We start from the raw sequence: 19,279 nt of genomic DNA, 5'->3' as shown, positions 1-19,279 counted from the left end.
ATTTACTTAAGAACTTTTCCTAATACTTTCACATCTGAATGGGCTAAAAATCATGACATAAGTATATGTTTTTTGACAAACGCGCTCGTAGCTCTATGTCACGCACCGCGATAACTCTGAATTCAAAATGTCTCGCTTGCTTGAGAAACGCGCGAAAAACAACAACAACAACAACGACAACGACGACAAAGGCTAAGGAAAATAGAATGAAACGTTTGTAGGCTGATATAAAGACCTTGACTTATTTCACGACCTAAAGGCCTGCAAACGAGTAATAAGCTATTAATCGACTGAATCGATTCCAAGAAATGTAATCAAAGGCAGAATAGCTTAAGCACATCGATTCGATTGAATTTCGTACAACTTCAAATGCAGAAAATTTAGCTCAGTTGCAATATAGCTAGTGATTCTCAGTGTATAAACGACTCCCTGGGTACACGCAGCAAGGCGTCTAGTTAACAATTCATCAAGTTTAGATAAAGGAAATCATGACCGTGACGGTGCTTGGATGTATGATCTTAATTGGCATAGATTTTTACGATTTTATTTCTTCGTTTTCTCGTTAGTTTTAGTTTATATTGAGAAGATACATCAAATACTCAAGAAAGTGTTTGACCACATTTCCAAACACCTCAAAGTTCGTTAAAAATACTCCGCTGCGCGTTGTATTTTCAACTCTCCTCTCGGTGTCTGGAAATGTGGTTAAACACGCTCTTTCGTGCTTGATTTATTACTGAACTTGATGTCGACAAACTAGAAACAAAACGAAGGGTCGCTTAACTAAAACTAAAGAAACCGTAAATTATTATTATATGTAGAGATCAGCAAGATATTGCCTACGTATAGATACCAAGGGTTTATTAGACCTTGGTCTCGGCTGAAGTGGGTCGACACGATCCAAAAATCGTTGTAGGCAGAAGAACATTTTCATTTGGTTTTCGTTTGTTTACTACAAAAACCACAATTATGTAATACTCAATTACCTTGATGAAGTGGACACACTTGATGACGTCGATATTGACGATGATGTCGACACAGAGCTTGAGGTAGACACACTAAAATCAAGAAAAATTGATTTGCTCCCATTAAATTTGTAACTATAATAAATCATGATGGCTTTTTGAAATACAGGAATGTTAAAAAGGTACAATTACGTATGGAGATACGATGGAGATTTGTGAGATATTGCCTACATATATAAACCGAGGGTATGGTAGAGAGCGTTCTCGGCTGAACAAGGTATACATATACTCCAACAATCGTTGTTGATAGAACAACTCTGCATTTGTTTTAGTTTGTTTCTGTTATTTCATGTTCAATTACCTTGACGAAGTGGACACACTTGATGATGTTGATATTGACGATGACGTCGACACAGAACTTGAAGTAGACACACTACAAATTAAAGAAAATTGCTATTTCAACACAAATTGATACCAGTAAAAACTTTAGACGGCTTTGGAAAATCTTCAAGGGTCATCCTGTAACATGGACTTGTCCTTCTTTGAGGATTGTGGAAAGCCAAACGTATTGTTTAATAAGGAAGTCTTTAGCTTAATCAAATTACGCCACGTTAGTAATCTAGTTTTGTCACCTCCTACCAAAGCTACATTAGAACGGGAAGAAAATACGAGTGTCCTAGATCCTGCTTTGATCTAATAGTGTAAGCCAACCAAACAGATTACCTCGATGAAGTGGACACACTTGATGATGTCGATATTGACGACGATGTCGACACAGAACTTGAGGTTGACACACTAACAGGAAAGAAAAGCCATTATTTACAGAAATTCAAAGATGTACAAATCACGTGTTATGATACTGAGCTTTTCAGGGCCTGCGAGGAAAAAACAGCATCTTGTCTATATAGTTTGTGGTGTTTAGCTCTGTTCGTCAGCTTTTACCTATCGTAAACTATTAGAAACGGAAACATGAAAACAGATACTTATTGCTATGTCATCTATCGACTTTAACATACCTAGAAGTAGTCGTTGTTGACAAACTTGTTGTAGTGGGTGTCGAAACACTCGACGACGTCGATACCGACGACGATGTTGAAACAGAACTTGATGTTGACACACTACAAAGGTACCAAGGAAAAATTCACAATACATTGACATTACTTGTTGATTTTTGTCACTCGTAAAAGAAATTGAAACAGCTAAATAATTTTCATTCAAACATTTTTGAATTTATCAGACAAATTTCTTGTTAATTATACTGTGCTTTGCTACCGTTTTAGGTAACATTTGAGATCGAATAAGTTAACCCCATTCTGTGGTACCTTGACGAAGTTGACACACTCGATGACGTTGATATTGACGATGATGTCGAGACAGAACTTGATGTGGACACGCTAAGAGGAAAGATCACTGGTTATTTATATTATTAATATTATTAATAAAATTCTTTTTTTAACAACATCATGGTATATATCTTTAAAAATTAACTTTTACAACCTTCACCGGCTCCGTAATGACTACTCTTCAACCTTGCGTTTTGGTAAGTACAGTATATTGGAGGTCAGAAAACAATCTGACTATTAAATCAAGACATTGCGATAGAAAATTTCGATTCTCTGATACCTTGACGTAGTTGCTGTTGATAGACTAGTCGTGGTTGGTGTCGATACACTTGATGATGTCGATACCGACGACGATGTTGAAATAGAACTTGATGTCGACAAACTACAAGCAAAAAGAAAGATCGCTTTAAATATATTTGGGCATGAGAGGATTATCGGCTAAGTATCCTTACGAAGGCTACAGTACGTTTCACCTGGCTCTCACCTAAAATGGATCTACATAGTACAAGACGTGCACGCAACAACGATTTCTTTCGTTGTAGCTTGGGACTATAGAAAACTATAATTATTTAAAACGTAGTTCCCTCGATGAAGTGGACACACTAGATGATGTCGATATTGACGATGACGTCGACACAGAACTTGAAGTAGACACACTAAAAATCAAGGAGAATTTCTTTTTCAAAACAAGTTATGATCCTAACGCTAATAAAATAAGACGGCTTTATGAAATGCAGCAGGGTTGCCATCAAACAAGGACTGGTCCTTGTTTGAGAAGTATGCGAAGCCAAACCTATTTTGTTTAATAAATAATTCTTTTGCTTAGCCATAATACGCCATTGTGATAATGTAGTTTAGGGCCTACTATAAGCAGTACAATGGAACGTCAAATAATTAATTACGTACAAGATCTTGCTATGATCTGATAGTTTAAGCCAAGCAAACACATTACCTCGATGAAGTGGACACACTTGATGATGTTGATATTGACGATGATGTCGACACAGAACTTGAAGTTGACACACTAACAGGAAAGAAAAACCATTATTTACACAAATTAAATGATGTACAAATTACGTGTACTGAGTTTTTTAAAGTGTACTGAGCTTTTCAAGGTCTGCGAGGAAAAAACAGCATCTTGTCTATGTAGTTTGTGGTGTTTAGTTCTGTTTGTCAGCTTTTACTTATCGTAAACTATTATAAAGGGAAACATGAAAACAGATACTTATTGCTAACTATGTCATCTATCGACTTTTAGATACCTAGACGTAGTCGCTGTTGACAAACTTGTTGTAGTGGGTGTCGAAACACTCGACGAACTGGGTTGACATGGTCCAAGAATCGTCGTTGGCAGAATAATATTTTTAGTTTTGTTAGTTTACTACAAAACCCACAAATATTTAATACTCAAATACCTCGATGAAGTTGACAAACTTGATGATGTCGATATTGACGATGACGTCGACACAGAACTTGAAGTAGACACACTAAAAATCAAGGAAAATTTCTTTTCAAAACAAGTTATGATCATAACGCTAATAAAATAAGACGGCTTTCTGAAATACAGCAGGGTTGCCATCAAACAAGGGCTGCTCATTGTTTGAGAAGTATGTGAAACCAAACGCATTTTGTTTAATAAAGAATTCTTTTGCTTAGCTATGATAGGCCATTGTGATAATGTACTTTAGGGCCTACTATAAGCAGTACAATTAAACGTCAAATAATTAATTACGTACAAGATCTTGCTATGATCTGATAGTTTAAGCCAAGCAAACACATTACCTCGATGAAGTGGACACACTTGATGATGTTGATATTGACGATGATGTCGACACAGAACTTGAAGTTGACACACTAACAGGAAAGAAAAACCATTATTTACACAAATTAAATGATGTACAAATTACGTGTACTGAGCCTTTTAAAGTGTACTGAGCTTTTCAAGGCCTGCGAGGAAAAAACAGCATCTTGTCTATATAGTTTGTGGTGTTTAGTTCTGTTTGAGAGCTTTTACCTATCCTAAACTATTAGAAAGGGAAACATGAAAACAGATACTTATTGCTAACTATGTCATCTATCGACTTTTACATACCTAGACGGAGTCGCTGTTGACAAAGTTGTTGTAGTGGGTGTCGAAACACTCGACGAACTGGGTCGACATGGTCCAAGAATCGTCGGTGGCAGAATAATATTTTTAGTTTTGTTAGTCTACTGCAAAACCCACAAATATTTAATACTCAATTACCTCGATGAAGTTGACAAACTTGATGATGTCGATATTGACGATGACGTCGACACAGAACTTGAAGTAGACACGCTAAAATCAAGCAAAATTGATTTTGTTTCCATTAAATTTGCAACTAAAATAAATTATGACGGCTTATTGAAATCCGGGAAAGCCAAAACGTGCAAATGTGTATTTTTAACATTTATCGGAAACCAAACGGCGAAATCATTTTATAACAAATTCTTCAGCTTCAGCAAGTAAAAGCTTTTTTTGTAATCAAGATTAGTCATCTACTGTACGAAGTATGTATGGACGTCAGGAAAACAAGTATGTACCAGGCATTGCTTTGATAGTTAAGGGCAACGCAGGACATTACCTTGACGAAGTGGACACACTTGATGATGTTGATAATGAGGATGATGTTGATACAGAACTTGAAGTTGAGACACTAAGAGGAAAGTACAGTGATTATTAATGTAGCTCTTATTTCCTGTTGAGAAAATCCTGTAACGAAAGCATTACATGAAAGTTCTGAAAGCTTTATTCTCAAACTTATTACCCAGGCAGTGAGGCCTGGGTTTAAGTTCCGGCTCTTTTTGTTTTCCTTGTTCAGTCACAAATCGCCGTCTGGTCTATAAAGCGTATGCGTCACCTGTGCAGGCGTACAGCACATGGAATTTACAGAAGTTGTCGTCGTGAAAAGTTAGCACGGATTTCATGATTTCTAGGGCGATGAAATCACATACAAACGAAGATACAGTTCGCAGTACACCAACACTAAAGGACGTTTAGCGTTTTCAGAACGGGTCGGTCTGAGAGCTTTACGAGAGATCAATTTACGAGCGAACATTTTGAGTGACTTTATCAAGAATCATGTTATACCAAAGGAGCGCTAGCTATCAACCGGAGCTATCAACTCTTCAACTTGATAAAAAGCATCTTCACAAGCGTCACCGTATTTTTAGACGTGATCGTGAACCAAGTAGAATCCCAGCACGAACTCAAGAACGTGTGAGCAACAAGAGCAGAAAGGTTAGAGAATTTCTTTACGAATGTATCTGTTCGAGCACACCTAAGTAAAACGCTCTGAGAAACTTCGTCAAGTATAATAAAGTTAAAATCTCCAGCTAAACGATATTCTCTGGTTATTTTCTTGTAACAGAGTTATGTGTCTTAACAAAAATGAAACCCATGTAGCGATTTATTGTACATTTAAGCTAACAGAAACTAATGTATGTTGACCCCAGCAAAACTATTCTTGGTTTGCACTGTTACGCAATCCCTGACGCAAGAAAAAATTATTCAGTGGATAAAGTCAAGCAATTGTGATGTTATAGGAGATTAATAAAGATGAAAATTCTCTAATTTTTAAGACTGTGCGTTTTCCCAAACCTCAGATATTCGTGGAAATTATTTTGCGCAAACTTACAGAGCCCAGTATGGAGCCGCCATGTTGGTGTACTTTCGCGGTACATCAACATTGCGGCCGGAAAATGGTGTAAACATCCGGAACTTACTTTAACTATAAAGGCGACTGATTATCTGTACTGAACAAACAAGCATTTACTTAAGAACTTTTCCTAATACTTTCACATCTGAATGGGCTAAAAATCATGACATAAGTATATGTTTTTTGATAAACGCGCTCGTAGCGCTATGTCACACACCGCGATAACTCTGAAATTGAAAGTGTCTCGCTTGCTTCAGAAACGCGCGAAAAACAACAACAACAACGACAACGACGACAAAGGCTAAGGAAAATAGACTGAAACGTTTGCAGCCTGATATAAAGACCTTGACTTATTTCACGACCTAAAGGCCTGCAAACGAGTAATAAGCTATTAATCGACTGAATCGATTCCAAGAAATGTAATCAAAGGCAGAATAGCTTAAGCACATCGATTCGATTGAATTTCGTTCAACTTCAAATGCAGAAAATTTAGCTCAGTTGCAATATAGCTAGTACTTCTCAGTATATAAACGAATGCCTGGGTACACCGAGCAAGGCGTCTAGTTAATAATTCATCAAGTTTAGATAAAGGAAATCATGACCGTGACGGTGCTTGGATATATGATCTTAATTGGCATAGATTTTTACGATTTTATTTCTTCGTTTTCTCGTTAGTTTTAGTTTATATTAAGAAAATACATCAAACACACGAGAAAGTGTTTGACCACATTTCCAAACACCTCAAAGTTCGTTAAAATACTCCGCTGCGCGTTGTATTTTAAACTCTCCTCTCGGTGTTTGGAAATGTGGTTAAACACGCTCTTTCGTGCTTGATTTATTACTGAACTTGATGTCGACAAACTAGAAACAAAACGAAGGGTCACTTAACTAAAACTAAAGAAACCGTAAATTTTTATGATATGTAGAGATCAGCAAGATATTGCCTACGTATAGATACCAAGGGTTTATTAGACCTTGGTCTCGGCTGAAGTGGGTCGACACGATCCAAAAATCGTTGTAGGCAGAAGAACATTTTCATTTGGTTTTCGTTTGTTTACTACAAAAACCTTAATTATTTAATACTCAATTACCTCGATGAAGTGGACACACTTGATGATGTCGATATTGACGATGATGTCGACACAGAGCTTGAAGTAGACACACTAAAATCAAGAAAAATTGATTTGCTCCCATTAAATTTGTAACTATAATAAATCATGATGGCTTTTTGAAATACAGGAATGTTAAAAAGGTGCAATTACGTATGGAGATAAGATGGAGATTTGTGAGATATTGCCTACATATATAAACCGAGGGTATGGTACAGAGCGTTCTGGGCTGATGAACAAGGTATACATATAGTCCAACAATCGTTGTTGATAGAACAACTCTGCATTTGTTTTAGTTTGTTTCTGTTATTTCATGTTCAATTACCTTGATGAAGTAGACACACTTGATAATGTTGATATTGACGATGACGTCGACACAGAACTTGAAGTAGACACACTAAAAATTAAAGAAAATTGCTATTTCAAAACAAATTGATACCAGTAAAAAATTAAGACGGCTTTGGAAAATCTTCAAGGGTCATCCTGTAACATGGACTTGTCCTTCTTTGAGGATTGTGGAAAGCAAAACGTATTCTTTAATAAGGACGTCTTTAGCTTAATCAAATTACGCCAGGTTAGTAATCTAGAGCTACATTAGAACGGGAAGAAAATACGAGCGTCCTAGATCTTGCTTTGATCTAATAGTGTAAGCCAACCAAACAGATTACCTCGAAGAGGTGGACACACTTGATGATGTTGATATTGACGATGATGTCGACACAGAACTTGAGGTTGACACACTAGCAGGAAAGAAAAGCCATTATTTACAGAAATTCAAAGAATTACAAATCACGTGTTATGATACTGAGCTTTTCAAGGACTGCGAGGAAAACGCAGCACCTTGTCTAAATAGTTTGTGGTGTTTAGTTCTGTTTGTCAGCTTTTATCTATCGTAAACTATTAGAAAAGGAAACATGAAAACAGATACTTATTGCGAACTATGTCATCTATCTAACTATGTGATCTTTTACATACCTAGACGTAGTCGTTGTTGACAAACTTGTTGTAGTGGGTGTCGAAACACTCGACGACGTCGATACCGACGACGATGTTGAAACAGAACTTGATGTTGACACACTACAAAGGGAACAAGGAAAAATTCACAATAAATTGACATTACATGTTCATTTTTGTCACTTGTAAAAGAAATTGAAACACTAAATAATTTTCATTCAAACATTTTTCAATTTATCAGACAAATTTCTTATTAATTATACTGTACTTTGCTACGGTTTTAGGTAACATTTAATATCGAATAAGTTAACCCCATTCTGTAGTACCTTGACGAAGTTGACACACTCGATGACGTTGATATTGACGATGATGTCGAAACAGAACTTGATGTGGACACGCTAAGAGGAAAGATCACTGGTTATTTATATTATTAATGTAATTAATATAATTCTTCTTTTAACAACATCATGGTATATATCTTTAAAAATTAACTTTTACAACCTTCACTACGTAATGACTACTCTTCAACCTTGCGTTTTGGGAAGTACAGTATATTGGAGGTCAGAAAACAATCTGACTATTAAATCAAGACATTGCTACAGAAAATTTCGATTCTCTGATACCTTGACGTAGTTGCTGTTGATAGACTGGTCGTGGTTGGTGTCGATACACTTGATGATGTCGATACCGACGACGATGTTGAAATAGAACTTGATGTCGACAAACTACAAGCAAAAACACAGATCGTTTTAAATATATTTGGGGATGAGAAAATTATCGGCTAAGTATCCTTACGAAAGCTACAGTTCGTTTCACCTGGCTCTCACCTAAAATGGGTCTACATAGCACCAGACGTGCACGCAACAACGATTTCTTTCGTTGAAGCTTGGGACTATAAAAAACTATAATTATTTAAAACGTAGTTACCTCGATGAAGTGGACACAGTAGATGATGTCGATATTGACGATGACGTCGACACAGAACTTGAAGAAGACACACTAAAAATCAAGGAAAATTTCTTTTTCAAAACAAGTTATGATCATAACGCTAATAAAAGAAGACGGCTTTGTGAAATGCAGCAGGGTTGCCATCAAACAAGGACTGGTCATTGTTTGAGAAGTATGCGAAGCCACACGTATTTTGTTTACTAAAGAATTCTTTTGCTTAGCCATAATACGCCATTGTGATAATGTACTTTAGGGCCTACTAGAAGCGGTACAATTGAACGTCAAATAATTAATTACGTGCAGGATCTTCCTATGATCTGATAGTTTAAGCCAAGCAAACACATTACCTCGATGAAGTGGACACACTTGATGATGTTGATATTGACGATGATGTCGACACAGAACTTGAAGTTGACACACTAATAGGAAAGAAAAACCATTATTTACAGATATCAAATGATGTACAAATTACGTGTACTGAGCTTTTTAAAGTGTACTGAGCTTTTCAAGGCCTGCGAGGAAAAAACAGCATCTTGTCTATATAGTTTGTGGTGTTTAGTTCTGTTTGAGAGCTTTTACCTATCGTAAACTATTAGAAAGGGAAACATGAAAACAGATACTTATTGCTAACTATGTCATCCATCGACTTTTACATACCTAGACGGAGTCGCTGTTGACAAACTTGTTGTAGTGGGTGTCGAAACACTCGACGAACTGGGTCGACATGGTCCAAGAATCGTCGTTGGCAGAATAATATTTTATTTTTGTTAGTTTACTACAAAACCCACAAATATTTAATACTCAATTACCTCGATGAAGTTGACAAACTTGATGATGTCGATATTGACGATGACGTCGACACAGAACTTGAAGTAGACACGCTAAAATCAAGCAAAATTGATTTTGTTTCCATTAAATTTGTAACTAAAATAAATTATGACGGCTTATTGAAATCCGGGAAAGCCAAAACGTGCAAATGTGTATTTTTAACATTTATCGGAAACCAAACGGCGAAATCATTTTATAACAAATTCTTCAGCTTCAGCGAGTAAAAGCTTTTTTTGTAATCAAGATTAGTCATCTACTGCACGAAGTATGTATGGACGTCAGGAAAACAAGTATGTACCAAGCATTGCTTTGATAGTTAAGGGCAACGCAGGACATTACCTTGACGAAGTGGACACACTTGATGATGTTGATAATGAGGATGATGTTGATACAGAACTTGAAGTTGAGACACTAAGAGGAAAGTACAGTGATTATTAATGTAGCTCTTATTTCCTGTTGAGAAAATCCTGTAACGAAAGCATTACATGAAAGTTCTGAAAGCTTTATTCTCAAACTTATTACCCAGGCAGTGAGGCCTGGGTTTAAGTTCCGGCTCTTTTTTTTTTCCTCCTTCAGTCTGAAATCGCCGTCTGGTCTCTAAAGCGTATACGTCACCTGTGCAGGCGTACAGCACATGGAATTTACAGAAGTTGTCGTCGTGAAAAGTTAGCACGGATTCCATGATTTCTAGGGCGATGAAATCACATACAAACGAACATACTGTTCGCGGTAGACCAACACTAAAGAACGTTTAGCGTTTTCAGAACGGGTCGGTCTGGAAGCTTTACGAGAGATCCATTTACGAGCGAACATTTTGAGTGACTTTATCAAGAATCATGTTATACCAAAGGAGCGCTAGCTATCAACCGGAGTTATCAACTCTTCAACTTGATAAAAAGCATCTTCACAAGCGTCACCGTATTTTTAGACGTGATCGTGAACCAAGTAGAATCCCAGCACGAACTCAAGAACGTGTGAGCAACAAGAGCAGAAAGGTTAGAGAATTTCTTTACGAATGTATCTGTTCGAGCACACCTAAGTAAAACGCTCTGAGAAACTTCGTCAAGTATAATAAAGTTAAAATCTCCAGCTAAACGATATTCTCTGGTTATTTTCTTGTAACAGAGTTATGTGTCTTTACAAGAATGAAACCCATGTAGCGAATTATTGTACATTTAAGCTAAAAGAAACTAATATATGTTGACCCCAGCAAAACTATTCTTGGTTTGCACTGTTACGCGGCCGGAAAATTGTCTAAACATCTGGAACTTACTTTAACTATATAGGCGATTGATTATCTGTACTGAACAAACAAGCATTTACTTAAGAACTTTCCCTAATAGTTTCACATCTGAATGGGCTAAACATCATGACATAAGTATATGTTTTTTGAGAAACGCGCTCGTAGCTCTATGTCACGCACCGCGATAACTCTGAAATTTAAAGTGTCTCGCTTGCTTGAGAAACGCGCAAAAAACAACAACAACAACAACAACGACAAAGGCTACGGAACGTTTGATATAAAGACCTTGACTCATTTCACGCCCTAAAGGCCTTCAAACGAGTGATAAGCTATTAATCGACTGAATCGATTCCAAGAAATGCAATCAAAGGTAGAATAGCTTAAGCACATCGATTCGGTTGAATTTCGTACAACTTCAAATGCAGAAAATTTAGCTCAGTTGCAATATAGCTAGTGATTCTCAGTGTATAAACGAATGCCTGGGTGCACGCAGCAAGGCGTCTAGTTAATAATTCATCAAGTTTAGATAAAGGAAATCATGACCGTGACGGTGTTTGGATATATGATCTTAATTGGCATAGATTTTTACGATTTTATTTCTTCGTTTTCTCGTTAGTTTTAGTTTATATTGAGAAGATACATCAAACACTCAAGAAAGTGTTTGACCACATTTCCAAACACCTCAAAGTTCGTTAAAAATACTACGCTGCGCGTTGTATTTTCAAACACGGTCTTTCGTGCTTGATTTATTACTGAACTTGATGTCGACAAACTAGAAACAAAACGAAGGGTCGCTTAACTAAAACTAAAGAAACCGTGAATTATTATTATATGTAGAGATCAGCAAGATATTGCCTACGTATAGATACCAAGGGTTTATGAGACCTTGGTCTGGGCTGAAGTGAGTCGACATGATCGAAAAATCGTTCTAGCCAGAAGAACATTTTCATTTGGTTGTCATTTGTTTACTACAAAAACCACAATTATTTAATACTCAATTACCTTGATGAAGTGGACACACTTGATGATGTCGATATTGACGATGACGTCGACACAGAACTTGAAGTAGACACACTACAAATTAAAGAAAATTCCTATTTCAACACAAATTGATACCGGTAAAAAATTAAGATGGCTTTGGAAAATCTTCAAGGGTCATCCTGTAACATGGACTTGTCCTTCTTTGAGGATTGTGGAAAGCAAAACGTATTGTTTAATAAGGACGTCTTTAGCTTAATCAAATTACGCCAGGTTAGTAATCTAGAGCTACATTAGAACGGGAAGAAAATACGAGCGTCCTAGATCTTGCTTTGATCTAATAGTGTAAGCCAACCAAACAGATTACCTCGAAGAGGTGGACACACTTGATGATGTTGATATTGACGATGATGTCGACACAGAACTTGAGGTTGACACACTAGCAGGAAAGAAAAGCCATTATTTACAGAAATTCAAAGAATTACAAATCACGTGTTATGATACTGAGCTTTTGAAGGCCTCCGAAGAAAAAACAGCACCTTGTCTATATAGTTTGTGGTGTTTAGTTCTGTTTGTCACCTTTTACCTATCGTAAACTACTAGAAAGGGAAACATGAAAACAGATACTTATTGCTAACAATGTCATCTATCGACTTTTAAATACCTAGACGTAGTCGCTGTTGACAAACTTGTTGTAGTGGGTGTCGAAACACTCGACGACGTCGATACCGACGACGATGTTGAAACAGAACTTGATGTTGACACACTACAAAGGGAACAAGGAGAATTTCACAATAAATTGACATTACATGTTCATTTTGGTCACTCGTAAAAGAAATTGAAACAGCTAAATAATTTTCATTCAAACATTTTTGAATTTATCAGACAAATTTCTTGTTAATTATACTGTGCTTTGCTACCGTTTTAGGTAACATTTCAGATCGAGTAAGTTAACCCCATTCTGTAGTACCTTGACGAAGTTGACACACTCGATGACGTTGATATTGACGATGATGTCGAAACAGAACTTGACGTGGACACACTAAGAGCAAAGATCAGTGATTATTTATATTATTAATGTAATTAATATAATTCTTCTTTTAACAACCTCATGGTATATATCTTTAAAAATTAACTTTTACAACCTTCACCGGCTCCGTAATGACTACTCTTCAACCTTGCGTTTTGGTAAGTGCAGTATATTGGAGGTCAGAAAACGATCTGACTATTAAAACAAGACATTGCTATAGAAAACTTCGATTCTCTGATACCTTGACGTAGTTGCTGTTGATAGACTAGTCGTGGTTGGTGTCGATACACTTGATGATGTCGATACCGACGACGATGTTGAAATAGAACTTGATGTCGACAAACTACAAACAAAAAAAACGATCGCTTTAAATATATTTGGGGATTAGACAATTATCGGCTAGTATCCTTACTAACGCTACAGTACCTTCCACCTGGCTCTCGCCTAAAATGGGTCTACGTTGTACAAGACGTACACGCAACAACGATTTCTTTCGTTAAAGCTCGGGACTACAAAAAAACTATAATTATTGAAAACGTAATTACCTCGATGAAGTAGAGGCACTAGATGATGTCGATAATGACGATGACGTCGACACAGAACTTGAAGTGGACACACTAAAAATCAAGGAGAATTTCCTTTTCAAAACAAATTCATAACGGTAATTAAATAAGACGGCTTTGTGAAATGCAGCAGGGTTGCCATCAAACATGGACCGGTCATTGTTTGAGAAGTATGCAAAGCCAAACGTATTTTGTTCATTTAGCAATTCTTTTGCTTAGCCATAATACGCCATTGTGATAATCTAGTTTAGCGCCTACCATAAGTAGTACAGTGGAACGTCAAATAATTAAGTGCGTACAAGATCTTGCTATGATCTGATAGTTTAAGCCAAGCAAACACATTACCTCGATGAAGTGGACACACTTGATGATGTTGATATTGACGACGATGTCGACACCGAACTTGAAGTGGACACACTAAAAATCAAAGAAAATTGCTATTTCAAAACAAATTGATAGCGGTAAAAAATTAAGACGGCTTGGGAAATCTACAAGGGTTATCATGTAACATGGAATGCTCCTTCTTTGAGAATTGTGCAAAGCCAAACGTATTATTTAATAAGCAGCTCTTTAGCTTAATAAAAATACGCCATTTTAGTAACCTAGTTTTGTCACCTACTACAAGAACTACATTAGAACGTGACGAAAATACGACTGTACTAGATCTTGCTTTGATATAATAGTTTAAGCCAAGCAAACACATTACCTTGATGAAGTGGACACACTTGATGATGTTGATATTGACGACGATGTCGACACACTGAAAACGGAAGGAAAGATTATCACCACGTATGTTGATATCAACCAATGAAAAATCGGCCTTTTTATACAGGTGAAAACGCTGATGTCTTAAGTAACGAGATGAAACTCTTTGGAAAAACTGACCACTTGACACTAAATATTCAATTAACTGTAATGCAATTTGTTTTAGTTTCTGCAAGCAAATAAAATAAGATAACAAGACTCTCCATTACCTTGATGAAGTGGACACACTTGATGATGTTGATATTGACGATGATGTCGACACAGAACTTGAAGTTGACACACTAAAAATCAAGAATCCATTACCATCATACAGCAAACGATAACGACAGTTTTTCTTATCAGTTATGAAAATAACAACTCCAGGAAAAGTTTAATTTCGACTTCAATACTCAATGAACACAATTCAAGATCCTAAAATTATAGGTTCAAAGAAGCCTAAGATAGCCTAGTTCAGGACTGAGTTGATTTTAAGCTTTACCAGGTAATATAAATTATATGAAAAATCATCGAGTATCGTAAACATATCTTAAATTTTCTTCTAAAAGGTTGCTTTTCTGGAATTCTTATAGTTGGATACTTGATGCAATCATTACTTCTATCATAATATACTATAACTTCATTGCTACCTTGACGAAGTGGACACACTTGATGATTTTGATATTGACGATGATGTCGACACAGAACTTGAAGTTGAGACACTACAAGGAAAGTACAGTGATTACTTTGAGGCATTTGAACATTCCCAGGAAAAAAAACGTTCAAGACACTGAACGGAAGCAATTCACTTCCAAATACAAATCATAAGTGTTAAGATGAAGAGCTTGTGAAGGTCTGCATGACGCAAAAATGCAACTTCGCTAGTACCTATCTTTGAGATGAATTCACGACGAGTGTTCCAAAAGTAAGTGATAACTATAGTAAACCGTTAAAAATAGACTAGTAAAACCAAAAGCTTGTTGTTGACTATGTTATCTGTTGATTCCTCCATACCTAGACGTAGTTGCTGTTGACAAACTGGTCGTAGTGGGCGTCGAAACACTCGATGATGTCGATGCAGACGACGATGTTGAAATAGAACTTGATGTTGAAATACTAGAGAGGAAACGAGAATTTCCACATGAATTGTCAAATGTTGATTTTTATCACTTGAAGAGAAACGTTATGCGCCTTAATAATTTGCATTCAACCATTATACTGTGCTACGGGTTAAAGTAATTTTACAAATCGAATTAGTTAAGCATACTCTGTTATACCTCGACGAAGTTGACACACTTGATGACGTTGATATTGACGATGATGTCGACACAGAACTTGAAGTTGACACACTAAAAGGAAAGTTCAGAGATTATTACGATGAATTTAATGAGTTCAAGGACTTGAGAATCAGTCTAATAAAAGAAAATCACGATATATATGATTGAAATTAACCTTTGAAAACTTCATTTCATAATGGCCAGTCTTCAGTCTGGCGCTTTGGAAGTGGTATATATAACATTAAGAGGTCAGGGAAGCTATCTCACTATTTCATCAAGATATTTCTAAAAACATGGATTCTCTAATACCTTGACGTGGTTGCTGTTGATAGACTAGTCGTAGTGGGTGTCGATACACTTGATGATGTCGATACCGACGACGATGTTGAAATAGAACTTGATGTGGACAAACTGGAAACAAAGAGAAAGATCGTTCGTTATGGTTAAGGATTAGAAAATTATCACCTAAGTGTCTTTACGAACGTTACGTTCCACCTGGTACTCCCCTAAACTAGGTCTACATAGTGCAAGAATCGTTCACACAACAACTATCTCATTCGCTCTAACCTATGACTCTTTAAAAATTATTCTTTGAAATGGAGATAAATATTCTGCCACTACTATTCCCCGAGATTGAAAAGATTAATTGTTTTATTATATACAGACGAAGTGATCTCAAAAACAGACAAGCACACCTTAATTGGATAATGTTTTATTACCTTGATGAAGTGGAAACACTTGATGATGTTGATATTGACGATGATGTCGACACAGAACTTGAAGTTGACACACTAAAAATCAAGAATCCATAACCATCACACAGCAAACGATAACGACAGTTTTTCTTATCAGTAATGAAAATAACAACTCCAGGAAAAGTTTAATTTCGACATCATTACTCAATGAACACAATTCAAGACCTTAAAATTATAGGTCCAACGAAGCCTAGGATAGCCTAGTTCAGGACTGAATTGATTTTAAACTTTATCAAGGAATATAAATTATCTGAAAAATCATCGAGTATCGTAAAAATATCTTAAATTTTGTTTGTATTATCTAACAAGGGAAGCTATATTAAACTAATATTCAGTTTTTACCTTGATGATGTGGACACACTCGATGACGTCGATATTGAAGATGATGTTGAAACAGAACTAGATGTGGATGCACTAGAAAATAACGGAAGATCATTACTTTATATTCCTGAGATGACTTTTTAAAAGGTTGATCTTCTTCAGTAATTAAAAAAAGTTGTTTAAACGATAACCAAATTAATACCATTCTCAGTTCTCATAGTTGGATACTTAAAGCAATCATCAAAACTCACATAAGGTACTACAAAACTAATCGCTACCTTGACGAAGTGGACACACTTGATGACGTTGATACTGACGATGATGTCGACACAGAACTTGAAGTGGAGACACTTAAAGAGAAAAATCAATTATCATCATAGAGCAAACGATACAGAATTTTTCTTGTCGGTTGTGAACTGAAAAAGTAACTCCAGGAAAAGTTTAATTTCGACATCGATACTCCATTAACACAATTCAAGATCATAAAATTAAAGGCTCAACTAAGCCTGTGAAAGCTAAATTAAACTAATAATCAGTCTTTACCTTGATGAAGTGGACACACTCGATGACGTCGATATTGACGATGATGTTGAAACAGAACTAGATGTCGACACACTAGAGAAAAAAAAAAACAAACACGGAAGATGATCACTTCATATTCCCGAGAAGAGCTCTTAAAAGGTTGCATTTCTGGAATTCTTACAGTTGGATACTTGATGCAATCATTACTTCTATCATAATATACTATAACTTTATTGCTACCTTGACGAAGTGGACACACTTGATGATGTTGATATTGACGATGATGTCGACACAGAACTTGAAGTTGAGACACTACAAGGAAAGTACAGTGATTACTTTGAGGCATTTGAACATTCCTAGGAAAAAAAACGTTCAAGACACTGAACAGAAACAAGTCACTTCCAAATACAAATCATAAGTGTTAAGATAAAGAGCTTGTGAAGGTCTGCATGACGCAAAAATGCGACTTCGCTAGTACCTATCTTTAAGATGAATTCACGATGAGTGTTCCAAAAGTAAGTGATAACTATAGTAAACCGTTAAAAATAGACTAGTAAAACCAAAAGCTTGTTGTTGACTATGTTATCTGTTGATTCCTCCATACCTAGACGTAGTTGCTGTTGACAAACTGGTCGTAGTGGGTGTCGAAACACTCGATGATGTCGATGCCGACGACGATGTTGAAATAGAACTTGATGTTGAAATACTAGAGAGGAAACGAGAATTTCCACATGAACTGTCAAATGTTGATTTTTGTCACTTGAAAAGAAAAGTTATACGCCTTAATAATTTGCATTCAACCAGTATGCTGTGCTACGGATTAAAGTAACTTTACAAATCGAATTAGTTAAGCATACTCTATTATACCTCGACGAAGTTGACACACTCGATGACGTTGATATTGACGATGATGTCGACACAGAACTTGAAGTTGAGACACTAGAAGGAAAGTTCAGAGATTATTGATATGATTTTAATCAGGGCGAGGACTTGTGAATGTCTTGAAACAAATTCATCATATCGTATATGTTTCAAATTAACCTATCGGAAAATTTCATTTCATTATGGTCAGTCATCAGTCTGGTGCTTTGGAAAGTGGTATATATTACATTAAGAGGTCAGGAAACTATCTCACTATTTTATCAAGATATTACTGAAAACATGGATTCTCTGATACCTTGATGTGGTTGCTGTTGATAGGCTAGTCGTGGTTGGTGTCGATACACTTGATGATGTCGATACCGACGACGATGTTGAAACAGAACTTGATGTCGACACACTGAAAACGGAAGGAAAGATTATCATCACGTATGTTGATATCAACCAATGAAAAATCGGCCTTTTTGTACAGGTGAAAACGTTGATGTCTTAAGTAACGAGATGAAACTCTTTGGAAAAACTGACCACTTGACACTAAATATTCAATTAACTGTAATGCAATTTGTTTTAGTTTCTGCAAGCAAATAAAATAAGATAACCAGACTCTCCATTACCTTGATGAAGTGGAAACACTTGATGACGTCGATATTGACGATGATGTCGACACAGAACTTGAAGTTGACACACTAAAAATCAAGAATCCATTACCATCATACAGCAAACGATAACGACAGTTTTTCTTATCAGTTATGAAAATAACAACTCCAGGAAAAGTTTAATTTCGACTTCAATACTCAATGAACACAATTCAAGATCCTAAAATTATAGGTTAAACGAAGCCTAGGATAGCCTAGTTCAGGACTGAATTGATTTTAAGCTTTACCAGGTAATATAAATTATCTGAAAAATCATCGAGTATGGTAAACATATCTTAAATTTTGTTTGTATTATCTAACAAGGGAAGCTATATTAAACTAATAATCAGTTTCTACCTTGATGATGAGGACACACTCGATGACGTCGATATTGAAGATGATGTTGAAACAGAACTAGATGTGGATGCACTAGAAAAACAACGGAAGATCATCACTGACTTCATATTCCTGAGATCACTTTTTAAAAGGTTGATATTCTTCAGTAATTAAAAAA

At 36.2% G+C, this 19,279-nt stretch overlaps 1 protein-coding gene across 1 annotated transcript in view; it reads right to left on the bottom strand.

Annotated features, from left to right (window-relative positions):
• LOC110045893 (uncharacterized) overlaps positions 1-19,279 on the bottom strand; it is a 72,367-nt gene that overhangs the window by 46,603 nt on the left and 6,485 nt on the right. Inside the window, exons 19-58 of the mRNA XM_089297110.1 lie at positions 19,123-19,194; positions 18,745-18,816; positions 18,429-18,530; positions 18,119-18,190; positions 17,856-17,957; positions 17,273-17,344; positions 17,008-17,064; positions 16,751-16,822; positions 15,963-16,064; positions 15,654-15,725; positions 15,391-15,492; positions 14,342-14,395; positions 13,981-14,052; positions 13,618-13,689; positions 13,314-13,415; positions 13,013-13,084; positions 12,707-12,808; positions 12,410-12,481; positions 12,067-12,138; positions 10,161-10,232; positions 9,803-9,874; positions 9,341-9,412; positions 8,973-9,044; positions 8,669-8,770; positions 8,372-8,443; positions 8,067-8,168; positions 7,760-7,831; positions 7,417-7,488; positions 7,074-7,145; positions 4,909-4,980; positions 4,551-4,622; positions 4,088-4,159; positions 3,721-3,792; positions 3,258-3,329; positions 2,586-2,687; positions 2,285-2,356; positions 1,979-2,080; positions 1,686-1,757; positions 1,324-1,395; positions 984-1,055 (exon numbers count right to left, since the gene is read on the bottom strand). Coding sequence (XP_089153236.1) covers positions 984-1,055; positions 1,324-1,395; positions 1,686-1,757; positions 1,979-2,080; positions 2,285-2,356; positions 2,586-2,687; positions 3,258-3,329; positions 3,721-3,792; positions 4,088-4,159; positions 4,551-4,622; positions 4,909-4,980; positions 7,074-7,145; positions 7,417-7,488; positions 7,760-7,831; positions 8,067-8,168; positions 8,372-8,443; positions 8,669-8,770; positions 8,973-9,044; positions 9,341-9,412; positions 9,803-9,874; positions 10,161-10,232; positions 12,067-12,138; positions 12,410-12,481; positions 12,707-12,808; positions 13,013-13,084; positions 13,314-13,415; positions 13,618-13,689; positions 13,981-14,052; positions 14,342-14,395; positions 15,391-15,492; positions 15,654-15,725; positions 15,963-16,064; positions 16,751-16,822; positions 17,008-17,064; positions 17,273-17,344; positions 17,856-17,957; positions 18,119-18,190; positions 18,429-18,530; positions 18,745-18,816; positions 19,123-19,194 — 3,147 coding nt within the window. The remainder of the gene's footprint in view (positions 1-983; positions 1,056-1,323; positions 1,396-1,685; positions 1,758-1,978; positions 2,081-2,284; positions 2,357-2,585; positions 2,688-3,257; positions 3,330-3,720; positions 3,793-4,087; positions 4,160-4,550; positions 4,623-4,908; positions 4,981-7,073; positions 7,146-7,416; positions 7,489-7,759; positions 7,832-8,066; positions 8,169-8,371; positions 8,444-8,668; positions 8,771-8,972; positions 9,045-9,340; positions 9,413-9,802; positions 9,875-10,160; positions 10,233-12,066; positions 12,139-12,409; positions 12,482-12,706; positions 12,809-13,012; positions 13,085-13,313; positions 13,416-13,617; positions 13,690-13,980; positions 14,053-14,341; positions 14,396-15,390; positions 15,493-15,653; positions 15,726-15,962; positions 16,065-16,750; positions 16,823-17,007; positions 17,065-17,272; positions 17,345-17,855; positions 17,958-18,118; positions 18,191-18,428; positions 18,531-18,744; positions 18,817-19,122; positions 19,195-19,279) is intronic.

This window comes from Orbicella faveolata, unplaced genomic scaffold (assembly GCF_042242905.1).
Source record: "Orbicella faveolata isolate gen_17 unplaced genomic scaffold, um_ofav_v1 contig_27, whole genome shotgun sequence".
NCBI lineage: Eukaryota > Metazoa > Cnidaria > Anthozoa > Scleractinia > Merulinidae > Orbicella > Orbicella faveolata.
This window is presented reverse-complemented; position numbering and strand designations above follow the sequence as displayed.